This window comes from Clarias gariepinus, chromosome 8 (genome assembly GCF_024256425.1).
Source record: "Clarias gariepinus isolate MV-2021 ecotype Netherlands chromosome 8, CGAR_prim_01v2, whole genome shotgun sequence".
Taxonomy (NCBI): domain Eukaryota; kingdom Metazoa; phylum Chordata; class Actinopteri; order Siluriformes; family Clariidae; genus Clarias; species Clarias gariepinus.
This window is the reverse complement of record NC_071107.1, coordinates 17731512-17756770: the sequence shown is the minus strand read 5'-3', so window position 1 is coordinate 17756770 and position 25259 is coordinate 17731512. Positions and strand designations below refer to the sequence as shown.

Genomic DNA, 25259 nt, shown 5'->3' with positions numbered 1-25259 from the left:
ACTTCTTACGAAAAATATGGGGTGAAATGTACCCAAACAAATTAAATGCAAATTGTTACCTCACATTTTTTGGGTAGATTCTATAGGTAGTTTATGACTAACTAGCCATAATTTAATCAGAAAAGTTTAACTTCATTTAAAAAGTTCACCCGACACAGTAGATTATGATTATATATATATATATATATATATATATATATATATATATATATATATATATATATATATATATTTTTTTTTTTTTTTATTAAACAATCAAATAACAAAGAAACGAGGTACAAAACTATCTTTTATAAAAATACCAGAATAAGAGAATAACACTGAATAACCGTACTTGTGTAACTGTCCCCAACATAAAGCAAGGAAGCACTCTATTCCATTCAGTGTGGAGTTTAGCTGAGTTTACCTAAACAGTCAAAGGCAAATGCACCCCATGCAGACAAATGAGTCCAATTCATACAGACAGGAAAATCCAAATCCTACAGACAGACATATGCACACTTTTATAAACATTTCAAATTGTCATTGAACATAGGATTATAACAATTCTTTATTTTTAACACATATATGGCATTGACCTAATCATAGCTCATAAAAAGCACATCTTAAAGTCAGTTATATTCATGTTACAAAAGGAAAATGTTGTGTGACTGTCCTAATTTTAAGTAGTTTGTATCAAACCTTTTCATTTTAATGAAGAAATGGATTAAAGACATAATTTAGAAAACAAGTGTTCTAGATTTCAACACTATGTTAAACTCAATATCAACAACAGCACTGTTAGCATCATATACTGGACAATTGTATTTTTAATTTATGCACGCTTGCTGAAGTAAAAATTTATCTACAATTAAGTTAATATGTCTATCATTTTTCCAGCACAAAAATAACATTTATTTGAGTGACAAACATTCTTAAACACATCTTTAAGATCAGGCAAGTGCATATTTTAAATGCTGTTGCTAAAGCTTAACTCCAAACTTCTTGTTTTACCAGCAAAAAACACAAATACTTATATTTAAACGTTAGCTTTCTGTAATTAAAGTTATTTCTATCTTTTTCGTTAACTTTATCTGTTAGCCTAGACTTTGGATAAGGCAGCCAGTAGCTAGCTACTGTATAAGAGTTGGCAATCTTACTAGCTAATGTTTCAGTAACTCAAAACGGATTGTGCTTTATTACTTTACAGGCATAAAATACGAGACAGTATTATATTACCGGTAAAACGTTTGAAATCGTGTTTTTTTTTTCGTACTTATACCTAACTAATGCGGGGAAAAATACTTTTTCTCCTGTACATTAACATTAACATTAGCTAAGCTAGCTTGTTATGACAAATGTTTGCCTAAAGAAAGCTACAAATGTGAACTTCTCATCGAACATGACCACAAACCTTATGAGAGATAAGAATAAATGTTACCCTTTGCTTTCATGATATGATAAATAGACAGCATATTACAAAGATATCTTACCTTCAGCCCAGAAGCTTGACAAATGAACATGTGCCTCAAATAGCTCATGCTTACAACAGATCCAATGTTTTGGGGTATATATTACAATGTTTTTTTAGGTTGCAGTTATTACTATAAATAATTAGGTAGTGTGGGTGAATTTTACTCATTATTATATAATTAAACTTGATGACAAAAATAATAGGTAAATGGTAGACTATTTGCAAGGGTAGTATTTACCACCCACCAAAATCATTTTTTACAGTGTACTCTTATGAAAATGAGTCAAATTTACCAGTGAAGTGATAAAATCTTCAAATATTAAAAAAGAAAAACATGCGAGTCAATTTAAAAGCACCAATTAACAGAAAAAAAACTGAAAAATGCACACACTAACATTTAATTCCATTACATTAAGTTTTTATTAAAGAACACAATGTGGTGGCCAGTTTGGCAGACATGTGTAAAAATGATTTCCCATAACCATTCTTTCACAATTTGAGTTCTGAAAATTTCTGTGCCATCAGGGAAGAAAAACTTCATTAATGTGATAACCTGATCTTATAATAGATTCAGTTCATGTTTCACATTACCTTGCTGAGCATAGACCTGACCACCTGAAGTATGTTTTCCTTGGTTAATTTTTAGAAACATTTCAGGTTCAGATTATATGGATGATATATCATGTAGTGGGCATCTCATCTATAACTGCTGTGCATATTTCATACATATTTCAGTGCTTCTCTAATAATATTTTTTCTGCTTTGGACGGATTTATATATCTTAAGCATTCGAATTTCCACTCCATACTACAGTATATTTATAGTCTGTGCATATAAAGTAGTGTATATATGGAAACTGTAGCTTGCACTGGGCTTCAAATTAAATCAAAAGTTTATACATAAAAAAAAAAAAATCTAAATGGGCAAGATTTAAAAAAAAGTTTGTTTATGTTTTGAAACAGTGCTAATCAATTTAACCATCCAAATAATGATAATTTAAACTCAGTTCAATGTGTTGTTTTAAGTGTATTTTGAAGAGAGCGAGAGAGAGTGAGAGAGAGAGCAAGTGTGAGAAAGTATCGCAGATAGAGAAAACTGCACTTTATGTTTGTCAGAATGCCTTCAGGGTATTTATAACTCCTGCAAATTGCTCCATGTACAGCATGATTAGTATAAACTATGTTTTTATAACCTCCACCAGTAATTTGGAACATTTTTACACATTTAAAATACAAGCTGCTTTGTCTCTGTCGTATTATTACTGACAATCCACAATGCATTATGCTGGATTATAGCCAGGGTACACAGTATTAACTTTGCTAAACTTAAATGGGCTAACCATAAAGGACTAATAAAATAGCACTAACCATTAAGGACATACTCATAACTTGGATCAGACACAGGGTGTTCAAGGAGTACATTTCTGGCAGATTAAACTAAAGAAAAGGACAAATTAATCCAACCTGTAAAGTCATGTTTGCATTTGCCTTTGCTGTTTGAGAATTCTTTATAAAGTAAAGAGGCAAATGTATCATTTGAACTCTGATATCAAGGTCATGCTATTAACATGTTCTCATTAAGCTTTTCTTAAATCTTAAACTATGATTTTATTCATTTTATTACAAAGCAGTTGATGTTTATATGACACTATATCCAAAGGGAAAATTCTTTACGAGTTTTGTCACTTTACAGGATTTGACTCTCTCATTACTTATTTTTTATCAAAAGTATCAAGTCTTTTGTATGGCTTTAATAGCCTGCTTGTTCAATGTCTTCTCGTGCTCATTGCTCTGAAATTCATTTCCCCACTTCAGTAGAGGCTGACTCATCAGATAAGCTATCCTAAAATCCCCATTCCCAAACCTCATGGGAAATGGTGCTCTGTAACTCATCAGTAGCCAAAAGCTTTTATTGCCAGGCAAAAGTACAGCGGGAACATTTGACATTGTTTTATTGCACTCCCTTCTTTTCAGAACAGAAAAAAGATATTTCAAATGTAATATGTTTTTTTTTTTCTTTCTTAGAAATAAAACAACTACAGATAAATTACAAGTCTGGATTTGCTTCTGTCATTCATGTTTTTCCTGGTAAAGTCTGCTTCTTCCCGATTTGACAGTATTGCCTTAACTAAAGGGGTTTTTTTGCAGACGGAAGGAGGACCTTGACCCCGGTTATATGAGGTAATGTGATCTGGTATAAACTTTTTAAAAAATGAGATTTTCAGTGTGCTTTTTGTATAACATTAACAAGTCATATAGTTATGGCTTCCTAGCTTCCTCATAGTTCTAGATTTGACCTTTCTTCAAGAATGTAGTGATTGAAGAGCTGCAGGAACTGATCAAAATTCTGTATAACAAATTTAAAAACAGCTGTGCACTAGGTTGGAGGTTTGTGTTTCTGTGATTTCGTGCTGCGGTGGGTCTGGCTCGGTATTAAACACCAGACAGCTGCCTTCTTTAAAAGACTCCACATGCAGCCTTAGGCCTGTCATCAGCTATGCCACTGCTCATTTAGCAATAATTCATTCTCTATAGCTGAAAGCTCAGGTCAGTTCTATTACTGTACCGTCACTGCATGAGGTGCTTTATATTAGGTTTTTGGCTACCACTTGTAGTCTCTCGATTATAAGGTTATATCATGAGGGTATTATTGTAGATATTATAAAAAAGCTGTTAAAATTAGATACATATGTTATTGTTGTATTATACTAGAGTCCTATCGTAACCGGTCAGAAGGTGTTGCTCCGGTTTCTATAAAAGCAGCATTAAGAGTAGCTCTGGCTGTAATTGAATTTATAAGTTGATATTAATGTGTTCAATGTAATACATTATTGTTTCAACTCACTGACAGTGACAGGGACACAGAGAGCACATGTTCTAATGCTAATAAAAAAATAATTTAAAACAAGCGTTTCAGTTACAACAAAATACGCATCGTCTGTTATATGGTGTATCCTTCTTTAAAAAGCAATTTTTTTAACATTTACAGTATGTCATAAAAAAATAATTTTGTAACAGTTATTTTTTTCTGCCACCAGAAAGAATAATTAATTTCAGTAAAGAGAAAAAACATGAGGCTGGTAAATAAGTGATGATATGTTTTTACATTCATATTCATATTACTTTATCAAAATATTCTATTTTTAATTAAATTGTATTCTCCAGAAATTGTCTTTTCATTTATTATTTTCCTACAATTGTGATTTGTTCCATACTTAAAATGTACTATATGATGTACTGTAATTGTGACAGGGTAACAAATCATACACCCTAGAGCATATGGCAGACCTGTGATCCCAAAAAGCTTATTTACCAGTAAGTTTGTTATTGTTCTTTACATTATGATTTCTTCCCATGATGTAAAATAGACACAATTTCTGTTAAATTTGGCTTAGATGAATTACAAATTCACAGAAGGACTTGGATTCAGCCTGAGAGTTACTGTAACATTTAATTTGAATTAGGTTATGACAAGTCTTGAAAGCAAAAATGAAAGTTTTTCTATTACTCTGTTATTAAACTGAAAAGCTCTGGACATGCTTAATCATGCTTAATCAGCTGAAACTATGAAAGCAAATCCAGACAGATAAAATATGATATGGTTGCTCGTATTTAATTCCCTTTTTTTTCTTTGTTGTATTGCATAGTTTAGACCTACCTTGCTATTGTTTCGATTTCTATGCATCCTGGGCTGCCACTTATGGACATTTTATATTTAAATATTGGTAAAAACATGTGGTCATTAACACAGTAGCACTGTTACATGAACATTTTATATTTAAATATCGGTAAAGACATGTGGTCATTAACACAGTAGCACTGTTACACGTCTGAATAAATGCAAGCTTGCCGTACTGTTAGTGTAAATTTTGAACATAAATGACCCCTTTTTCCTGAGAGCACTTAAGCAGTCTGTCTCTGCTTACTTTTCTGCTTTATTTAACACTGTGGCCAGTGAGGCAGTATGATTAATGTTTTCTGTGTCATAAACGATATGTGTACCTTGTCATAGATAAGCTGCACTCAGGGGGTTGAGGAAAAGACCAATTTCATGCGTCATCATTCACATCCAAATGTTTATGCAAGAAAAGAGTAAATAAACAAAGACATTTTATTTTAAAATGATAATTATAGCTGCATGAATGAAGTTAGAACTGTATCGCAGACAAAATATGCAATGTGTATGTAGACATTCCAATAGTGTGATATTTAAATGAAAACATTTAAACATTTAACTAGATCATTTCTTGACCAGCTGAACAAATCAAAGAGTATACAACAATCAGTCAGAACACTATCACCACTGGGGAATGGAATATTGATTATTGATTTTATACCAGTAACTGGTGACCGGCCCCAAGGGGAATAAATTCTAGCCTGTCTAGCCCAGTCTCACAGAAACGCTAATGTAGCACAAATTGCTGAAAAATTAAGTGATTGCTATGATAGAAAGTAGTGATGGGTCGTAAATGAACGATTAGTTTTTTTTTTTTTTACAAGTCTTTAACGTGAATCAGAAGAACGAGTAGTCTCAGAGAGTGATTCGTTCATTTTGCTGCATGTTCAAAGCATCGGAAAAGCTCCATAGATTATGTACAGGAAACAGAAATGAGTAGTACCTTTGAGTCTTTTGGTCCAAGTCATTCGTCCTTTTGTTATGTGACTCCCATAGATGCTATGCAGAGCAATAGATTCATAAGAACAAATGATTAGGACTAAAAGACTCAAGAAAGGAACCTTTCAATTCTGTTTCCTGTGTAATGCACAACATAGCATCTATGGGAGTCACACGACAAAAGAAGATATGAGAGGTGAGTTGCTCATTCTGTTTATCATAATATGTCCTTAGCTGCTGTAATAGTTTTTTATTACAGAAACTATAGCCAAAGTTTGTGTATTTGTGTAGACTTTCTGGGGGTCTGTTTATTGAAATGTAACATTTTATTTCTGATCAAATGAACAAAATGAACTAAATGACTCAAAAAAAGAGTCGTTCATTTTGATGGACGAGATTCAAAAAACCGAATCACTAAACTGATCCAAACTTCCCGTCACTAATAGAAAGGTATCAGAACACCCGGTGCATCACAGTTTGCAGAACAATGGGGTTTAGCAGGCAAACAACTCTTGTTCCAAATATCAGTTCAACCAGGTGTACATGGAATGCACCAGACACACAAGTCCAATCCCATCCCGCAACCCACGGCACCTGAAGGATCCAATACTAATGTCCCAGTGCCAGACACCACAGCACACCCCCAGAGGACTTGTGGAGCTGTACTATGCAGTACTATCTCATGGATAAATTGTATACCTGATTAAATTAGTATCATTGTTAGAGATAACCCCTGGATGGCGCCCAGTATCCATGAACCCTGTGTGTGTTTTGTTTTTGGACTTTGTGTGCTCGGGATTTTTTTGCCCGAAACTGTCTCACTGTCTAATGTTTCCGGTTTGTTCACAAGTGGTCCTGATTAACTCACTGATTAAGAGTACTATATATAGGGTTTGCGTTTAGTCTTGCCAGCTCCCGCATCTGTTATTGTCATTTGGTTTAGCCCTGTTGTTGTTCTGTAGTTATTCTGTTTGTCAACCAGCTGTTTAGATCTCTTTATATCACTGTGTGAGTAATTGTTTTGTTTGTGTTCATAATAAATGTCTTTGCCTGCATTTCCATCATTTCCGACATTCACATCAGCATGTCAAATCCTTCGGCTTACCTACCTATTAAAGAACTACTAGCTGTACCAGTACAACATAACTGTTTCATCATTCAATATTGAAAATATAAAAAAATTACTATTATAGGAGACTGAAGTCAACATACCCTGTCATCACTACCACCCTTTTTTAAATATTGCAGAATGCATTACTCTATGTTAAACAATCAAAATTAAGTGGTATGAGAATATCGTCAGAATATATTATGCGGCATTATCCTGACATCAAATAATAGATGCATGTAAATATGCTGTGCAGGTTGAAGTATCATATGTTGTATTCTTCATACCAATAATTTGTTTTATATTATACAATAAAATATACAGTATATCCCAAAGATTTCTGACCTTTTCTCTTTGATGGTCCACCGAACAGATACCAGTAACGAGCAAACAGACAGGGTTCTCAGTTGGAGATGCAAACTAAGTTGGCAGAGGACCAAAGAGCTCCTCATGGGTGGGAAAGTGTATAAACCACATCTGACTCACATTGACACCAGATTCAGGAGGGAAAATGTAAAATGTCTCGGTGCCTTGGTACTCTGCCAAGTATTTTAAAGTATTGTTTTCTAAAAAACAAAATAGGACCAAAAATAGATAGAAAATAAATTGCTTACAGACTGACTGACCACTGATTTTTGTGACTAATGACAATGTTAAATAGTGATGACAAAATCCTTGGCTTTGCTCTAGTACAGCATTTTCAAACTAATTCCAGGGGACAGCATACAGTCTGCTTTTTTTTTTACATTCTTCCAGCTTCCATCACATCTGCATTGGAATGCGTTCATGATTGCCTGATTAGTGTGTTGGAAGATTGCAAAGAGGAAAAATATGGACTGGCTCAAGGTCACTAACATACAATTTAGAAATCACTGGATCTACTTAGTATTCTGTACTTGTTTATGGCTGTTCAGATGCCTGCTGTTTGAGTTAGAAAACTAATACACTCATACATACGTACACATACATACACACACATGCATACATACCTGAAGTAATAAAGCATGACTTGAAGCCTGGCTGAAAACAAAGCTAGCTTTGTGTGTAAGAAGATTTCAATTTTTCCTCCCAACAGGAGGCAAGATACCAACATAAACTGGAGGAGAGATTTCTTTCCAGGCCAGTTCACCACAGCTTTAACTGCCTTTACCTTTACCACATACTGTGGTTTCAAAGAGGCCTCATCGGGTTACTTGTCCAAAGGTTTGTACATTTTTGAGAACACAGCATTTCCAAGTCCTAAACGTATGTATTCATATATAATAATTACACTTTATACAAGCTGACGGAGTACATTTCATTAATACATTGATTTATTTTCAGGAAGTGATTTACCTTGTTCAAGGTCAGTGTGAATCCAAAGCCAGTTCCTGTAACACTGAATACAAGGAAAAAGACCTAGCATTGGGTGCCATCTAATCTCCGGCTGATGCAGAACGTAAATCATTCTTTATAGTAATTTTATTTTCATGATGATTGTAAATGCCATATTAGACCAGAGGTTATATTTGTTGTTCAAAAAATTAAAGAACTGATGACACTGCAAAACTGTGATGACCATCACAGTTTTGCAGTGTCATCAGTTCTTCACTTTTTTGAACAATTTATTGTAGCCTGTCCACCTGCCTGCATGTTTTTAGACATTGGAAATAAAGCAGGAAACCTTGGTTTCCATATGAATATGGGGAGAACATATGAAAAGTCACACAGACGTAACTTAAGCTTAGAAATCATAGAGCTTCATGTAAATATAACGCCTTCATATACTGCACTGTCTGAATCAATTTTGCTCAATATCTTGCACAAATATTAAAAACAAGGCAATATAATCTCTGTGTAGTAATATATAAAATATGACCACGACAACATAAAAATAATTTTTTTATGACTGAGTGCCCAGTAATGCATTGGCATCGTGTCGAGGGTGTATCCTACCTTGTGCTCTGCGCCCCCTGGGGGAGTATCCAAATCTCTGCAACCCTGTTAATAAGTGATAATGAGAGTGAAAAATCTTATAATACTATATTATTTGTTATTATTTGGCTTCTATTTAAAACCTGCAGCATCCATGAAAACATGGAAACTAAATATTTCATTACAAATAAAGCTTTAACATGACACTAAAATTATTTCATCAGAACTTACATTGTTTATATTATACTGTTGCCTTTTTTTGTCTAATTACTGTATGCTGTGGTTTTAATCTTTCATAATATACTTTGAAGGAATGAAGGCGTGCATGCGTGACCTCTGACATAGACATCTTTAGGCTGCTAGATATAGTGTCTGAGGGTCTGTCCCATGTCAAAACTTGTGTCTCTACATGTTTTTATGTATGGCAGGCCTGCTTTGGGTATCATTAATCATTTCATTTAGTCCAGCTTATCACACAAACATGACAGAGTTTCTCACTGCACATCCTGTTCAGGACGAATACAACTGCTATTCTGGCTTGAGCATTTTTAATAGCTTAGATTTGTGCAATGTCACTTGTCCATCAACAGCTCTTGGACAAAACTATTTCTTATGTTGCGAAAAATGCCTAAATGCGCTTTTTGTGTGTGCATTTAGGGTTTATCCCCGGGAGAGAGCATGGTCTTATCCAAATACTGGCTAACACAAAACGAGGTAATCCTCAACTATTTTTCCAGACTTTTATCCCTCACCTTGAAAGGAAGTGGAATGTGTGTGAAACCAGTAGGTGTGGTCAGTGTGGACGTTTTAGTTATTTTATTAGGCAGATTAGCAGAGAAAATCTTTTCCTTGCAGCCATTTTATGGCACCCTAAGGCTGGAAGATTATCAGCTATGATCCCATGCTTCCATGGTTATGCTACCTACACACACACAACAACAACAGCTTTGAGCTGTTTTTATCTGTGGCATGGTATTACACCAGTGACATGTTGAAGAAACACTGAAAAGGAGCAGAACTTTGGATTAGGCAATGGCTAACTTAGTTTTGTGGGTTGTGGTGGAGCATGTATGCAGAATTCTTGGCATCTCTACTGCTGCAGGTAGGGTCAATGGAATAAAAGATCTAATCAAATGCAAAATCATGTGATTATGGTGCCTGTTTTTTATGTAATATAACAGGCTTTTTGAAAGTGAACGTGCTATATAACTGCTTGCTTTTGCAATGTGTTCAGTAGGGAAAATAGTTTACTGCAATTACATGCTGTTCAGAATGTTTTACCAGGTCAAAGAGATCAGGATCAGATAATTGAAAGCCAAATGGATGTTATTTTCAGTTTAGTAGAATTGTGATTTTTGTATCGAAAGCAAATACCTTTCCACAGAGATACCATTATGGCCAATCTGAGCCCAATTAAGGAACCATACCCATTCTTTAAAAACATAGTTAGAGTTTACCACATGCTGCTCTTCCACTGACATTTTCTTTTCATTACACCTCTTTCTACAAACATTACACTACCGCAAATGGCTACCTTAAATCATGAAGGGGATCAGATGCCTCCTGAAACGATCTCACAGGAGAAGTCATTGTTTAACTGTTCCCTTGAGAGGACATGATTTAAAAGCTCCAGCCAAAAGACCTCAAGTATGTTTGAAGCAACATATTTCTTAACCTAACTTTTTATGACCATTAGCAGTTATAAATTAGTTTGTTTTAAAAAATTATTAGAAAACTAGTCTTGTTATTGAATGTTGCACCATAAAACCGGTCGACTCCTATTTATTTCATTTATTTCGTTCTGGTTTATTTTTTTCTGTATTAACCCTTTCTGTGTGTGTTTTTTTTTTTTTAATGATGGGTTAGTTGCAAGTTTTTAACCTCCAAAACCCATTACACAGACCCTGGCTCTTGTTAAATGTTCCACTGTTAAATGTACTTTGGAATTTCCAAAGAATATGAATCAATCTTTATACTGTATTTGTCTTTTGGATGCCTGAGAACCTTGTCCATGCTCACACAATGATTCATGCTGATGGAAGACATTTCATTAGCTATATTTGTCTCCATGATACTTTAGATGAGATCATTTTCAAAAAATTGTATCAATTGTTCACCAATTAATAACAAAACTAATTTTAAATAACAAACTCATTAATTGTAGAGTAAAGGTAGAATAGTTTAGTGCAAGCTACAAGGGTTAAAATGAATTCACTGGATCCACAGTCCTCACACACTTTAATTTCTGTTTAAGTTCATTTCATCCAATCAGATGTGAAGTTTAATAAGCTGTAACTGAACTGCAACCTATTTAGTTATCCTACTATGTTACTCTGTTTTGCTGACTGTATTTTTGCCTCTAAGAGTCTCCAACTCACGCAAATTACACAAATGTCATGTATAGTTCTACAGACCCACTTTGGTGACATTCGAGTGAAAATATTCTGTGGCCAAGACTTGTAAATGAAAACTTGAAAATATAAATAACAAGAAAATCATGCCCTCTTCTTCATCTTCAATAACCACTTCACTTCCAAGTAGTTTTTAGAGCCCTACCCAGGACCACGTGCCTACCCAGGCAGCGTATATATCCCGGATTCAGGACTGATCTGGGGCCAGGCGGTGAAGCTGTGGAGGAAGGAACGGTTCTTCCTGCACAAAAACCGCACCTTCTCTCAGTTTTTACCAATTTATCTTACTCGATTCTCAATACTCTGAATAAATGATATAAATTGCTCACAGAAAAAAAAAAACAGAAAGCATATTGATAGTTGCCACAAAGCAAATATAACACACAAAACAATGTAGAATGAAACAAAACATGCCTCACTGATGCATCGGTTAGGTGAATGGTTAAATAGGAAACTAATTCCAATGAGAATTTAATCAGGATGTTTTTCCAAAAAATCCTTTAACCTTTATTACAACTTCCAGGTATTCAATCCAACAAAAATATAATTAATGGTACCAAAGACCTTGCTTTCTGATAGCGGGATCCCAAAACACCCTTAAATTGTGGAGCTGCAGCCTTTTCCGCCATCTTCCTGTGCAAGAATTTCCCTTAATAGCACAAGACATTGTGTACTGCATTCCAGCATTAATTGAGGTTGGGTTTGGTCCTGGTCAATTTTGACCCTATAGGATTGAGTTACTGTAAGTAAGATAATATAATGGAAATAAAAAGATATTGTGAGGACAAGATCTGCTTACTGTGCCAAGGTGTGATGATGCAGATTAACAGGTTGTATGTAGAAATAGGACACATAATATAAGCGTTTCTTCATCCTTGATCTAAATCTGCAGTCCTGATGGGCATACATGATTCACCATAACATTATAACACAAAACATTATGCCGAGTATGTCCCCTTTGTGCTGCCTAGGTAGCTCTGGACCCACTGGTCATGACGCCACAAGACCTCTGCGTTTAAAACTAATGCTACTTTTGACCTAGAAATTGTAACTTTAATCTTGGAATTATTATATAACAAGGGAATATGTCTGTATGACACTTGAATCAAAGCAAATATTAGAGTAACAGTGAGAGTTATGTGGTTATGTGAGAAAACCAGAATTCCCCAGTGTGTTTAACCAGGGCTATATTCAGTAATGAGAATACATTGTTGTGTGTTCATATATTTGCAAGCGTTTTGTTATGGAGCACAGTGGTGGAGGGCCTGCACCTGCTGGGCAGAATTCATAAGGACATCCTTGGATGCAGCCATTTTTAATTGTGAAAGTAAGAATTTTAGAGTGAGATGGGAAGTACATAAAGTGATGCATCATGCATAGTGGCTACTGTACAAGCCTGTGCTGGCAGTGTTATCTTATGGGATTGCTTCTGTTCATCAGATCTAGGATCAGAAAAAAAATAATAATAATTATGTGGCAATAAAATGTTCAATAATAGTCAGTTGACTACCTAAATGTACTGAGTGATCAGGATTTTCTACTGGAATTTTTTTTTTCCATTGAATGTCAATGGCAGGATTCATCATGCTTAAATTGTTAAAGTGGTTTTGGGAGCGTGAGGAATCATTTTCACACATGAATTGGCCACCACGGAGTGCTGACCTTAACAGCCTTAAAAATCTGTGGGATCTGCCAGATATGACATTACAGGTTTGTCTCTCACATCATCAATACAAGACCTGGAGATAAAGGTTCTGACATTGCAAATGGTTGTCAAACAATGCCACAGTGAATGAGCACCGAAATGGAGGTTATTAGAGTGTGTGACTCTTTTTTTTTTTTGGCTAGGCCACCTGTGTTTTTTATAATAGTAAACTAAAATGAAAACTACCCCTAGCTGAAAGGGGGTAGACAATGTGGGAGACTATTCCTCTTTCGATATTTCACTGGTCCCTATTTAAGAAGTTTCTTTTGTTTGAGCATCTTGTTTGTTTTGTTTTTCTCATTTTTAGTGGCGCAGTCAGTGGTAGATCCCCCCCCCCCCCCCAACACACACAGCATGGGGAATAAAGGCAGGGGTTTTCCAACCGCAGCTAGGTTCTAAATTGTCTTGTAATAACTAGTACATAATCTAACTGATTTAAAAGTAAAAAGTGCTACTTTGTTTATGGTGATTGTCTATGATCAGCCAAATTTACTTGATGTCAATTGTTATCTTTTGAACAGACTATCCCACCTACTGAGCAGAGCTAATTTTGCTTTTTTTATCTATTGGGCTTAAATAAATAAATAAATAGATAAATAAATTAGAAAGTAAATGTAGAACTTCCTAGTTTTTCCTATAAGTCTACTACAATGATGCAATGCACCAAAATATGTGAAAGTAGTATTAATATCTTTAAACAGTTGAGTTATGGCAGTGTAAGCAGCTGGCTAGTTAGTAAAGCAATGATTTTTAAAATGATTAAGAATAGCATCTTGTCTGGATCACAGTTATTTTACTCATATTGCAAATTTGGAGAAAATGTGCTCTTTAGCATAGCCTAGTGCGCCCTCTAGCTGTTACAAATTATATCTACAGTCAAATGCTTTGTTCTGCAGAGTGGAGATTCTTGAATGAAAAAAAACCTTACAAAGTAATTACAAACACTTAATTATCGGGCCCGCCACTATATGTAGATTAATATACACACATTTACACAATTATTATGCATTATACTTATCCTGCATATTTTTAATTAGAGAAGCATGTCATGGAATATACGAGGCAATTATTTATTCAGTCCAGACACTGTATTTCAGTATTTCATCTAAAGAGCTCTTTATGTTCTGATAACTACAGTTTTATTATGAGCACAGGTTACTCTTTACCTATCTGTCATAAAAAATGAACAACTGTTTTACCCCAAAATCTGATGAAACCTTTTTTTACTCAGAAAAAGAACAATTTACATTAAAAGAGAAAAAAAGCATTCTAGCCAGATGTCACAGAGCACTAAATTGGTCTTTTGTGGGAGTTTTTTTAATGGGAGTGTTTGAGTGATAAGAATGTGTTTTTAAAAAGGACATGCTTCCAATTACTTTCAAGTGCATTACTTTGAAAATTGTGTGTGTGTGTGTGTGTGTGTGTGTGTGTGTGTGTGTGTGTGTGTGTGTGTGTGTGTGTGTGTGTGTCCTCATTCTTATCTTGCAGATGTTTCAACAGTTGTCAGCTCGTGCATTATTATCAGCCTCTGACTAAACTGCAAACGACCTATTGAAATCTGGTCTAGATTTCCATATTATTTCATAACCCGTCAGAAACACTTTTCAGTCACTCCATATGTCTGTACTTTCTCTCCAAGTGTTTCACAATTACCCTTGATTTTATATTGTCCATCACTTTTGGAATTCCTATGCTCCCCCTCCTCTGTCATCACTTATCTATCTTTTATTTTCTCCTTTTTACTTTGAGGGTCAGAAAATAAATGCTGCTTTTTTATATTATTTTTTTTTTAAATAGCTGAACAAAGGTTTTTTTTTTTTATTCACACTTAAACATCTGTTCTCATGCATTTGTGCAACACCCGCCAAATTAATAACAGCCCACAAACATAATAAACCACAAACATAATACAAATCTTCAGGTTTTAAAGCATTATTCAAGAATGACAGTTGAATAAATAATGTGTGGCTTCTACATGGTGGGAATGAAAGTCTACACACACACCGACCTCTTCTGGATCCAGTTTGAGGCCCTTGTTTTAATGTAAAAATCCCACAACACTTCCAACAAAAGTAAATGTTATCTGTTATTACAAATAGTTATTGTATTTACAGGACTATTACTTTTGTAGAAAATGTATTACATTTGTGGGATTATTATGTTAAAAGCTGCAGATTAAGACATTATCACATTTACAGATTAAGACTATTGCATTTGTGGCTTGTTCCATTTGTGGACTGTTATTACCTTGGCAGGTGTTACAGGGTGTCTGATGAGAAGTCATGTGATCTTATCACTGAACCTAGTAAATTACTATTAAAAAAAACAAGAGTAAATCAAGAACAAAAATACAGGTGAAACTCAAAAAATTAGAATAGCGTGCAAAAGTTCATTTATTTCAGTAATGCAACTTAAAAGGTGAAACTAATATATGGGATAGACTCATTACATGCAAAGCAAAATAGTTCAAGCCGTGATTTGTCATAATTGAGATGATTGGCTTACAGCTTATGAAAACCCCAAATCCACAATCTTAGACAATTAGAATTTTGTCAGGTTCAATATTCGAGGCTCAATGTGTCCTATTCTAATCAGCTAATTAAGCCATAACATCTGCAAAGGGTTCCTGAGCCTTTAAATGGTCTCTCAGTCTGGTTCAGTAGGAAGCACAATCATGGGAAAGACTGCTGACCTGACAGTTGTGCAGAAAACCATCATTGACATCCTCCATAAGGAGGAAAAGCCTTAAAAGCGCTCCACGGTTTGACCCCAAATTCTTTTAGCTGTTTGTGAAGTATTACACATGTTCATGGATTTCCTTCAAATTCTCAGGCTTCTTTTTACCACCCAAAAGCATCTTAAGAACTTAAATTTTAGGGTAAAAAATCTTTTTATTTCTTAACAAGTACTAAAAAGTTGTTACACTCTCAAGCTGTGTGTCAAATCTGACATCTTGTGGTGAATAGAAACATCTACCCTCAATGTATAGCAATCTTCAATAACAGTCATAAAATCTTAGCTCCAGATATGGTATTATGTTGTACACTATTTGTTGTATTTTCCTGAAAGGTTTTTCTTCATTATTTATTGCAGTTATGACAAAATGCCAGTGTCACCCAAATAAGGATTGGTTTCCTTGTGAGTCTGGCTCAAGGTTTCTACCTCATATTATCTTAGGGAGTTTCGCCTTGCCAACCTGCCTCTGACTTGCTAATTTAAATAAATTTTAAAAATCATGTTCAGATTTGATATTTTTTTGTAAAAAGTGTAAGACTATTACATTTGTGGTTTGTTACATTTGTGGGCTGTTATTACCTTGGCAGGTGTTACAGAGTGTCTGATGAGAAGTCATGTGATCTAATCACTGAGCCCAGTAAATTAAAATATATAGAGAAAACAAGAGTAAATGAAGAGCAAATATATGTATACTGTACAGTATATGTAAAGAGTTTATTTCTACACAATTTTTTATTGCATCTTCATAAATAAAAGCTAAATATTTGTTTGATTGAAAACAAAATTTTAACTCTAACTTCTGCACATTGTATTGCATTTACTGTATAAGTGAGAATTATAAGCAAAGCAATACAAACAGCAAATAAAGAGGTAGCATTGTAAACAACTGTTTGAGCATTTACACTCACATCTTTTCTTATTTCAGTGTTGTGTGCTGTGGGAGTGGAAACACTGCATCAGACAGACTTCTATAGCCTGGCTGTTTACCTTCTGTACGTATTCCCATTCATTTATTCACCATGAACACATTCTGTAGAAACTACTGATTTCTAAAATATTTTCCAAACTGGCATAAACAATTGGCTGTTTTTAATGTCCAGACAAGTGTCAAATTAAAGGAAGAACCACACCAACCTACAGTGTTGTGCCATGGCATAGACTTGCAAGTCTCTGGGACTGTATTGAAAAGATAAAGATATCTCCCAACTGGTGTTTTAAAAAGCCCTGTCTAACACATTGCATCAAAATCTCCCAAAGGTGCTCAGCTGGTTTAAGATCTATTGACTGTGAATATCATAAGCATGGGATTTTCATAATTTTCTTATTAAACCACTCATAGATGCGCCACTCACATGTGGATAGAAATGTTTCATAATAAGACAAAATAAGGCAATTCCACACGAATGTCAAATTTGCAAAAAGGAATTTTTGCCACTTGACTGGAATATTTGTCTGCATTGTTCGCCAAAGTCATATAAAAGTAGTTTCACCCAATGATTTTGGATGTCTTTGCACTTATTTTTTCTTTAAGGAGACAAGTGGACACATATAGGCCATGAACCACTGGCCTGCCTTACTGGATGGGGCTTTCCTTTATTTTGTTACTAGTTCATACTGTATGTTCCAGATGGTTTAAATACAGCATATGGATTATTTACACTAATTAACAATAACATTAAAACCACTGATGGGTGAAGGGAATAACATTGATTATCTCATTAAAATGCCACCTGCTAAGGGGTGAGATATATTAGGCAGCCGGTGAACAGCCAGTTCATGACGTTGATGTGTCGGAAGCAGGACAAATGAGCAAGCGTATGGATTTAAGTGACTTTCACAAGGGCTAAATTGTGATGGTTAAAAGACTGGGTCAGTATATTAGGTCTATTGGGATGACCCCAGAATTCTAGTGGTTAGTTCTGACCAAGAGTGATGTAAGGAAAGACAAACAACAGGGTCATGGGCACCTAAGACTTAATGGTGCATGTTAAAGAAATAAGGTCTAATAACACAGAAAAGTGACTGTAGCATAAATTGCTAAAAAGTTAATGCAGGCTATAATAGAAAGTATCAACGCTCACAATGCATCACAGCTTCATGTGTATGGGGCTAAAGAGTCACAGACTAGTCACACCACCCATGCTGACCCTGTTCACTGCCAGAGTACTGTACATACAAAGTGCATGTGAGCTTCAACGGTCTCCACTAATAGCAGGATAATGGATAATAATGATAATAATGGATACTGCATCCTGTCATACTGCAAAAAATGTCAGGGATGGTTTGAAAAACATGACAATAAGTTCACTTTTAATAGTAGACAATAAGGTGTTTCTACGGCCGCCATATTCCCCAAATTACAGTCGGATTGTGCATCTGTGGGATGTGCAGGCAAATATTGCCTCCCACAATAATTTTTACCATCAAACCATAAGGGGATTGGCTTGGCTTTTTGTTCAACCTGTTTTTCAGTGCACTTACATACGCTGGAACCCAACATCAGACTATAACAGTGTGTCTTTTTCTTCTTTGTCTTTTGGGTGTTCCCTTTCAGGGGACGCCACAGCGAATCATTTGCCTTCATCTAACCCTATCCTCTGCATCCTCTTCTCTCACACCAACTAACTTCATGTCCTCTCTCACTGCATTCATAAATCTCCTCTTTGGGCTTCCTCCAGACCTCCTGCCTGGCAGTTCCAACCTCAGCATCCTTCTACCGATATATTCACAATCTCTTCTCTGAACATGTCCAAACCACCTCAATCTGGCCTCTCTGACTTTATCTCCAAAACATCTAACGTGGGTTGTCCCTCTGATAAACTAATTCTTGATCCTATCCATCCTTGTCACTCCCAAAGAGAACCTCAACATCTTCAGCTCTGCTACCTCCAACTCTGCCTCCTGTCTTTTCTTCAGCGCCAATGTCTCTAAGCCGTAGAGCATTGCTGGTCTCACCACTGTCCTGTACACCTTTCCTTTCATTCTCGCTGATACTCTTTTATCGCACAACACACCTGACACTTTTCTCCACCCATTCCAACCTGCCTGTACCCGCCTCTTCACCTCCTTTAAACACTCTCCGTTGCTCTGGACCGTTGACCCTAAGTACTTAAAATCCTGCACCTTCTTTACTTCTGCTCCCTGTAGCCTCACCAATCTTTCTGGGTCCTTCTCATTTACACACATGTATTCTGTCTTGCTGCGGCTAACCTTCATTCCTCTGCTTTCCAGAGCATACCTCCACCTCTCCAAATTTTCCTCCACCTGTTCCCTGCTCTCGCTACAGAGCACAATGTCATCTGCAAACATCATAGTCCATGGAGACTCCTGTCTTACCTCATCTGTCATCCTGTCCATCACCATAGCAAACAAAAAGGGGCTTAGAGCCGATCCTTGATGCAGACCCACCTCCACCTTGAACTCTTCTGTCACACGTACAGCACATCTTACCACTGTCTTACAGCTCTCATACATGTCCTGCACCACTCTAACATACTTCTCTGCCACTCCAGACTTCCTCATACAATACCACAGCTCCTCTCTTGGCACCCTGTCATACGCTTTCTCTAAATCTAAAAAGACACAATGCAACTCCCTGTTACCTTCTCTGTACTTCTCCGCCAGCATCCTCAAAGCAAATACTGCATCTGATGTACTCTTTCTAGGCATAAAACCATATTGCTGCTCACAAATGCTCACCTCTGCCCTTAACCTAGCTTCCACTACTCTTTCCCACAGCTTCATTGTCTGGCTCATTAGCTTTATACCTCTATAATTGCCACAGCTTTGCACATCTCCCTTGTTCTTAAAAATTGGCACCAATACACTTCTCCTCCATTCCTCTGGAATCCTCTCACTCTCCAAGATCTTGTTAAACAAACTTGTCAGAAACTCTACTGCCACCTCTCCTAAGCACTTCCATACCTCCACAGGTACAGTATGTCATCAGGACCAACAGCCTTTCCACTCTTCATCCTCTTCAACGCCCTTCTCACCTCACTTCTACTAATATTTGCTACTTCCTGTTCCACAACAGTCACCTCTTCTACTCTTTGTTCTCTTTCATTTTCCTCATTCATCAACTCCTTAAAGTACTCCTTCCATCTTCCCATCACCCTCCTGGCATCTGTCAGTACATTTCCATCTCTATCTTTAATCACTCTAACCTGCTGCACATCCTTCCCATCTCTATCTCTCTGCCTTGCCAACCTGTACAGATCCAGCTCTCCCTCCTTACTGTCTAGCCTAGCATACAAGTCCTCATATGCTCTTTGTTTGGCCTTTGCCACCTCTACCTTCACCTTACTCTGCATCTCCCTGTACTCCTGTCTACTCTTTTCAGTCCTCTCAGTGTCCCACTTCTTCTTAGCTAGCCTCTTTCCCTGTATACACTCCTGGACTTCCTCATTCCACCACCAAGTCTGCTTGTCCACTTACCTGATGATACACCAAGTACCCTCCTACCTGTCTCCCTGATCACATTGGCTGTAGTTGTCCAGTCAACTGAAAGCCCCTCCTGACCACCCATAGCCTGTCTCAACTTCTCCCTAAAGACTTCACAACATTCTTCCTTTCTCAGCTTCCACCACTTTGTCCTCTGCTCTGCCTTTGTCCTCTTCGCCTTCCTCACCACCAGGGTTATTTTACACACCACCATCCTGAGTTGTCTGGCTACACTCTCCCCTACCAACACTTTGCAGTCACTAATCTCTTTCAGATTACAACGTCGACACAAGATGTAGTCCACCTGAGTGCTTCTGCCTCCACTCTTATATGTCACCCTATGTTCCTGCCTCTTCTGGAAGAAAGTATTTACTACTGCCATTTCCATCCTCTTTGCAAAGTCCACCACCATCTGTCCTTCTACATTCCTGTCCTGAAGACCAAACCTGCCCATCACATTTTCATCACCTCTGTTCCCTTCCCCAACATGTCCATTGAAGTCTGCACCAATCACCACTCTTTCACCTCTTGGGATGCTCTGTATCACTTCATCTAACTCACTCCAGAATTTCTCCTTCTCTTTTAACTCACATCCTACCTGTGGGGCATAACCACTAACAACATTGAACATTATCCCTTCAATTTCCAGCTTCAGACTCATCACTCTATCTGATACTCTCTTCACCTCTAGAACATTCCTTACAAACTCATCTTTTAGAATAACTCCTACTCCACTTCTTTTCCTATCCACACCATGGTAAAACAATTTGAATCCTGATCCTAAGCTTCTAGCCTTGCTACCTTTCCACCTGGTCTCCTGGACACACAGTATATCCACCTTCCTTCTCTGCATCATATCAACTAACTCTCTTCCCTTCCCTGTCATAGTCCCAACATTCCAAGTCCCCACTATCATTCCTAAACTCTTGCCTTTCCTTTTCTCTCTCTGCTTTCGAACACGCCTTCCTCCTCTCCTTCTTCGACCAACAGTAGCCCAATTTCCACCAGCACCCTGTAGGTCAACAACACCAGTGGCGGTCATTGTTAACCCGGGCCACGACCGATCCGGTATGGGAATTATATTCGTGATTCGCATCATTGATTTGGCAAATGTTTTACGTCGGATGCCCTTCCTGACACAACCCTCTGCATTTATCCAGACTTGGGACTGGCACAAGAAGACACTGGATTGCGCAACCCCCCCCCCCCCCCCCCCCCCGTGGTTGCATAAGACTATAACAGTGTGTAGTTCATTTTTATCTAATGTCTTACTGTATGCTGGGAGAGCAGAAGAAATGGAATAGTTGCCAACACCTTTAAAGCCATAGACTTGTTCTGTAGTTATCATTTCAATCATGTCCCTATTTAAAAAAACAAATAATCAAATAAGCCTCAGTCTTTTTTTATAAACACACCATATATTTTAGGTTAAAACTGAATACCATAAAACTTTGATTATTTCAGGTGTTTGGGCTTGTCTTGGAAACTAAAATGTTTAGCATGAAAGAATGGGGGAAATATTTGAGAATAACAAAACATAATTGGTAGAACATACGTTTAGACTCAAAAGAACATAGACATGATTGTTTTCAAAAGTTTTCTTTTGAAACGTCTAGTAGGATCCTATATTATGAAGACTGAAATATTGCTCTTTGCTAATTTTGTACGAGTGACTTAATGTCCCTGTATAGCTAACAAATCATTTTTTATTCTTGCTTTCTAAAGGGTCTCTTCAGCTGGAATGATGTTTTTTGAAATGACATATTTCATTGATGTATTGTTGGTGACATGCTTTCCGTAAGTTCCAAATCATACAGCAATAGCAAAAAACTATTCACTTATGTGTTATGCTTCTGTAGAGTGTTCATGTCAAACCGGGACTTGTGATTAACGTTTTTGTCAATAAAAGTGTAAAACTGAAAGGCATTTGCAGAAGTATTTCCACATTCCCTTTACAGTCCTGACCTCACTTCAAGCAATTTTCACATGCATGAGTCATTAAAGGTGTTTCTGGAAGGGGGGGCAGCTTTCAGCCATTAATCAAGCATTCCAATCATTTCTCTGGCAGACTGAGAAAACTTCCTACTTTAATGGTATCCAAGCACTAGTGAAAAGCTGGAATAAGTGCATTAATGTAGCAGAGGATTATATAGAAAAATGAGGGTAGATTTTACTCTTATCATTGCATGTAATAATGTTCTGTCACTCTGCACAATCAAAAATTCTGATTTGACATGAACACCCTTTATATAATTAAAAATTACTCTGCATGCTTTGTTACTGACCTTTAAAATGTAATATTTAATTTATTGCAGGTATCCAGTTACGTCTAAATTATTTGTTATTTGGAAAAAGGTGGTTAATGTTGGAGGCTTCCAAAAATTCCTTTACTACACCATTATGTCTGTGATGTGTTTTTTGCATCCAGTGTTAGTCTGGCATGCTGTCATACCAGGTAAATAAGACTTGTGTTTGAGATTACTTCACCAATCAGACTGGCAAATTAAAGTAATCAGGAAAATATTATTTAATATCCAAGATTATAATTACAAATCCTATACCTTACATACTGTACTGTATATTAATAAAATAATTTGAGTAAATAAAATAATTTGTTCATTCACTACACAATGCACATTTACTAACTCAATATTAAGACTTCTTTTTCTTGTGCTTTTAGCAACATAATTTTTCAGATAACGGCTTTACAGGAATTTGAATATAAATTATTGATTTGATTCCTAATAAGCAAGGACTAAAGAAATACTGCCTCAGGTGACATGAGTAAGAATTCCAATCTCTTCTCAGTGACACCAGATACTGGGGTTATGAGTCATTTTGGAACAAAGACATGTAAATTCAAACATAACTCTGTGTACTGAAAGGATGTTCAGGGTGATGTTATTTTGAATGAGTCCTAAGATAAGCACAAAATGGTCTTCATGATTTCAGCAAATTGTAGCTAGTTCACTGTCATGGAAATACTTTAAAGTCTTTATCTCTCTAGGGACAATGCTGCTGCTGTCAGGACTGCTGAACTTAACTTTAAGCAAAAGGAAAAAAACAAGTCCTTCCAAAGAATGCACAGAGACTTCTGGTAACTCGTCTGTGTGCATGGCTGAGTCAGAGCAACCTGAGCAAACCTATTCTTTCCTCCCTATCATCTCTGGGAAGAGAGCATCTTACTTAGCCAGAAAATTGAAAAACTCTTCTGACTGTTCTCAGGTCGTGTTCAGACCAGATCATTGCAAACAAAATATTTACAACCTACTGAGCAATGCTGAACAAAGAAATGTGCCCATCATCAAGAGTTCTAATGAAGATGACACTGAAATGGATGAGTTTGACATGGATCCAGAGGAGACCACCTCAGATGAAGCACCAATAATAACAATGTGAAATGAGAATAGTAGAAAATATTAAAAGATGTTCAAAAATATTAAGTTTGACTTAAGTTGATTATTAAATACAAGTCATGGAATTGCAAAAACATTTATCAGTACACCGTAATGGAATGTGATTATCTTACTTTGTTTGTTTCCTTCTTTTTTAAGATCAGTTGAAGGAATCTAGGAGTGTTAAATAATTTTGCTTTCATATGCAAATACAGCCATGGCCAAAAAGTTTGAGAATGACACAAATATTAATTTTTACAAAGGCTGCTGCTTTAGTGTTTTAGACCTTTTTTTGTCTCAGGATACTTTACTGTTTGCATGACACAGGACTGATTTTCTCAGGACAAGTTTTTTTACGGGATGCCCCAAACAATTGGAAAGTCAAGGGGTAAAGTCAAGAAAATGACTTTACCCCAGTTTTCAGTAGTCCAATCCATGTACTTTTTGGTTTGCGGAATCAGTCTATCCTTGATATTTTTCCTAGAAAGAAGTGGCTTGTTTGCTGCCCTTCTTGAAACATATGAAGGTTAGCGCTACCATCAGTCCTGTGTCATGCTAACAGTAAAGCATCCTGAGACCATTCATGTGTGGGGTTGCTCCTCAGTCAAGAGGGTAAACTTGGGGGTGGATCACAATTTTGACTAAAAACACAGCTTCATGAATAAAGAATGGTACAAAAAAATCCCCCAAGAGCAACTTCTCCCAGCCATCCAATAACAGTTTGGTGATGAACAATGCCTTTTCCAGCATAATGGAACACCTAACCATAAGGCAAAAAATGATTACTAAGTTAACTGCCTAAGAAACCGCCTAGGTTTTAATTACATTAAGAACTTGTGGTCAATCCTCAAAAGGTTGGTGAACAAAAAAAAAACCACAAATGTTGACAAACTCCAAGTATTAATTATGCAATAATGTGCTGCCAGGTTGTGGCAAAGAAGATGATTGACAGCATGTCGGGGTTAAACTGAAATGTTCTGAAAAAGAAGGGTTAACACTGCAAATACTTACTCTTTGAATAAACTTGTCATTGTAATTGACAATAAAAGCCTTTAACGCTTATGAAATGTGAATTATACCTAAATAAGTATAAATTATACTAATTATACAGATGTTACTGGCATACTGAAGTAATTATACTTCAGTATGCCATAGTAACATCTGACAAAAAGATTTAGAAACACTAAAGCATCAAACTTTAAAAAATTATATTTGTAAATGAAGTTTGCAAAGGTGCCAAGAATATTTAATTTACAGGTGAAATATGTACAGCAATCTGTCTGTCTATATATTTAAATTATGTATATGTTTTAAGTAAAGAAGAATAACTCTAAAGTACTGTATTCTGACACTATCAGTGTCAGCATATTATTAACCCTGTAGTGTAAAATAACAGATATTTTTAATAATAGAACCAAACTTAGAGAGAAAATGTTTAGGAATATTTTAAGTTATTACTCATTATTGCTAGAACTACTTG

General features: G+C 36.2%; 1 protein-coding gene across 1 annotated transcript; it reads left to right on the top strand.

Annotated features, from left to right (window-relative positions):
- Positions 1–10121: 10121 nt before the first annotated feature.
- tmem72 (transmembrane protein 72) lies at positions 10122–23783 on the top strand. Its single transcript, XM_053502801.1, has 5 exons — positions 10122–10191; positions 16867–16933; positions 22110–22181; positions 22700–22839; positions 23392–23783. The coding sequence occupies exons 1-5, from the start codon at positions 10122–10124 to the stop codon at positions 23781–23783; spliced, it is 741 nt and encodes a 246-aa protein (XP_053358776.1).
- Positions 23784–25259: the final 1476 nt, after the last annotated feature.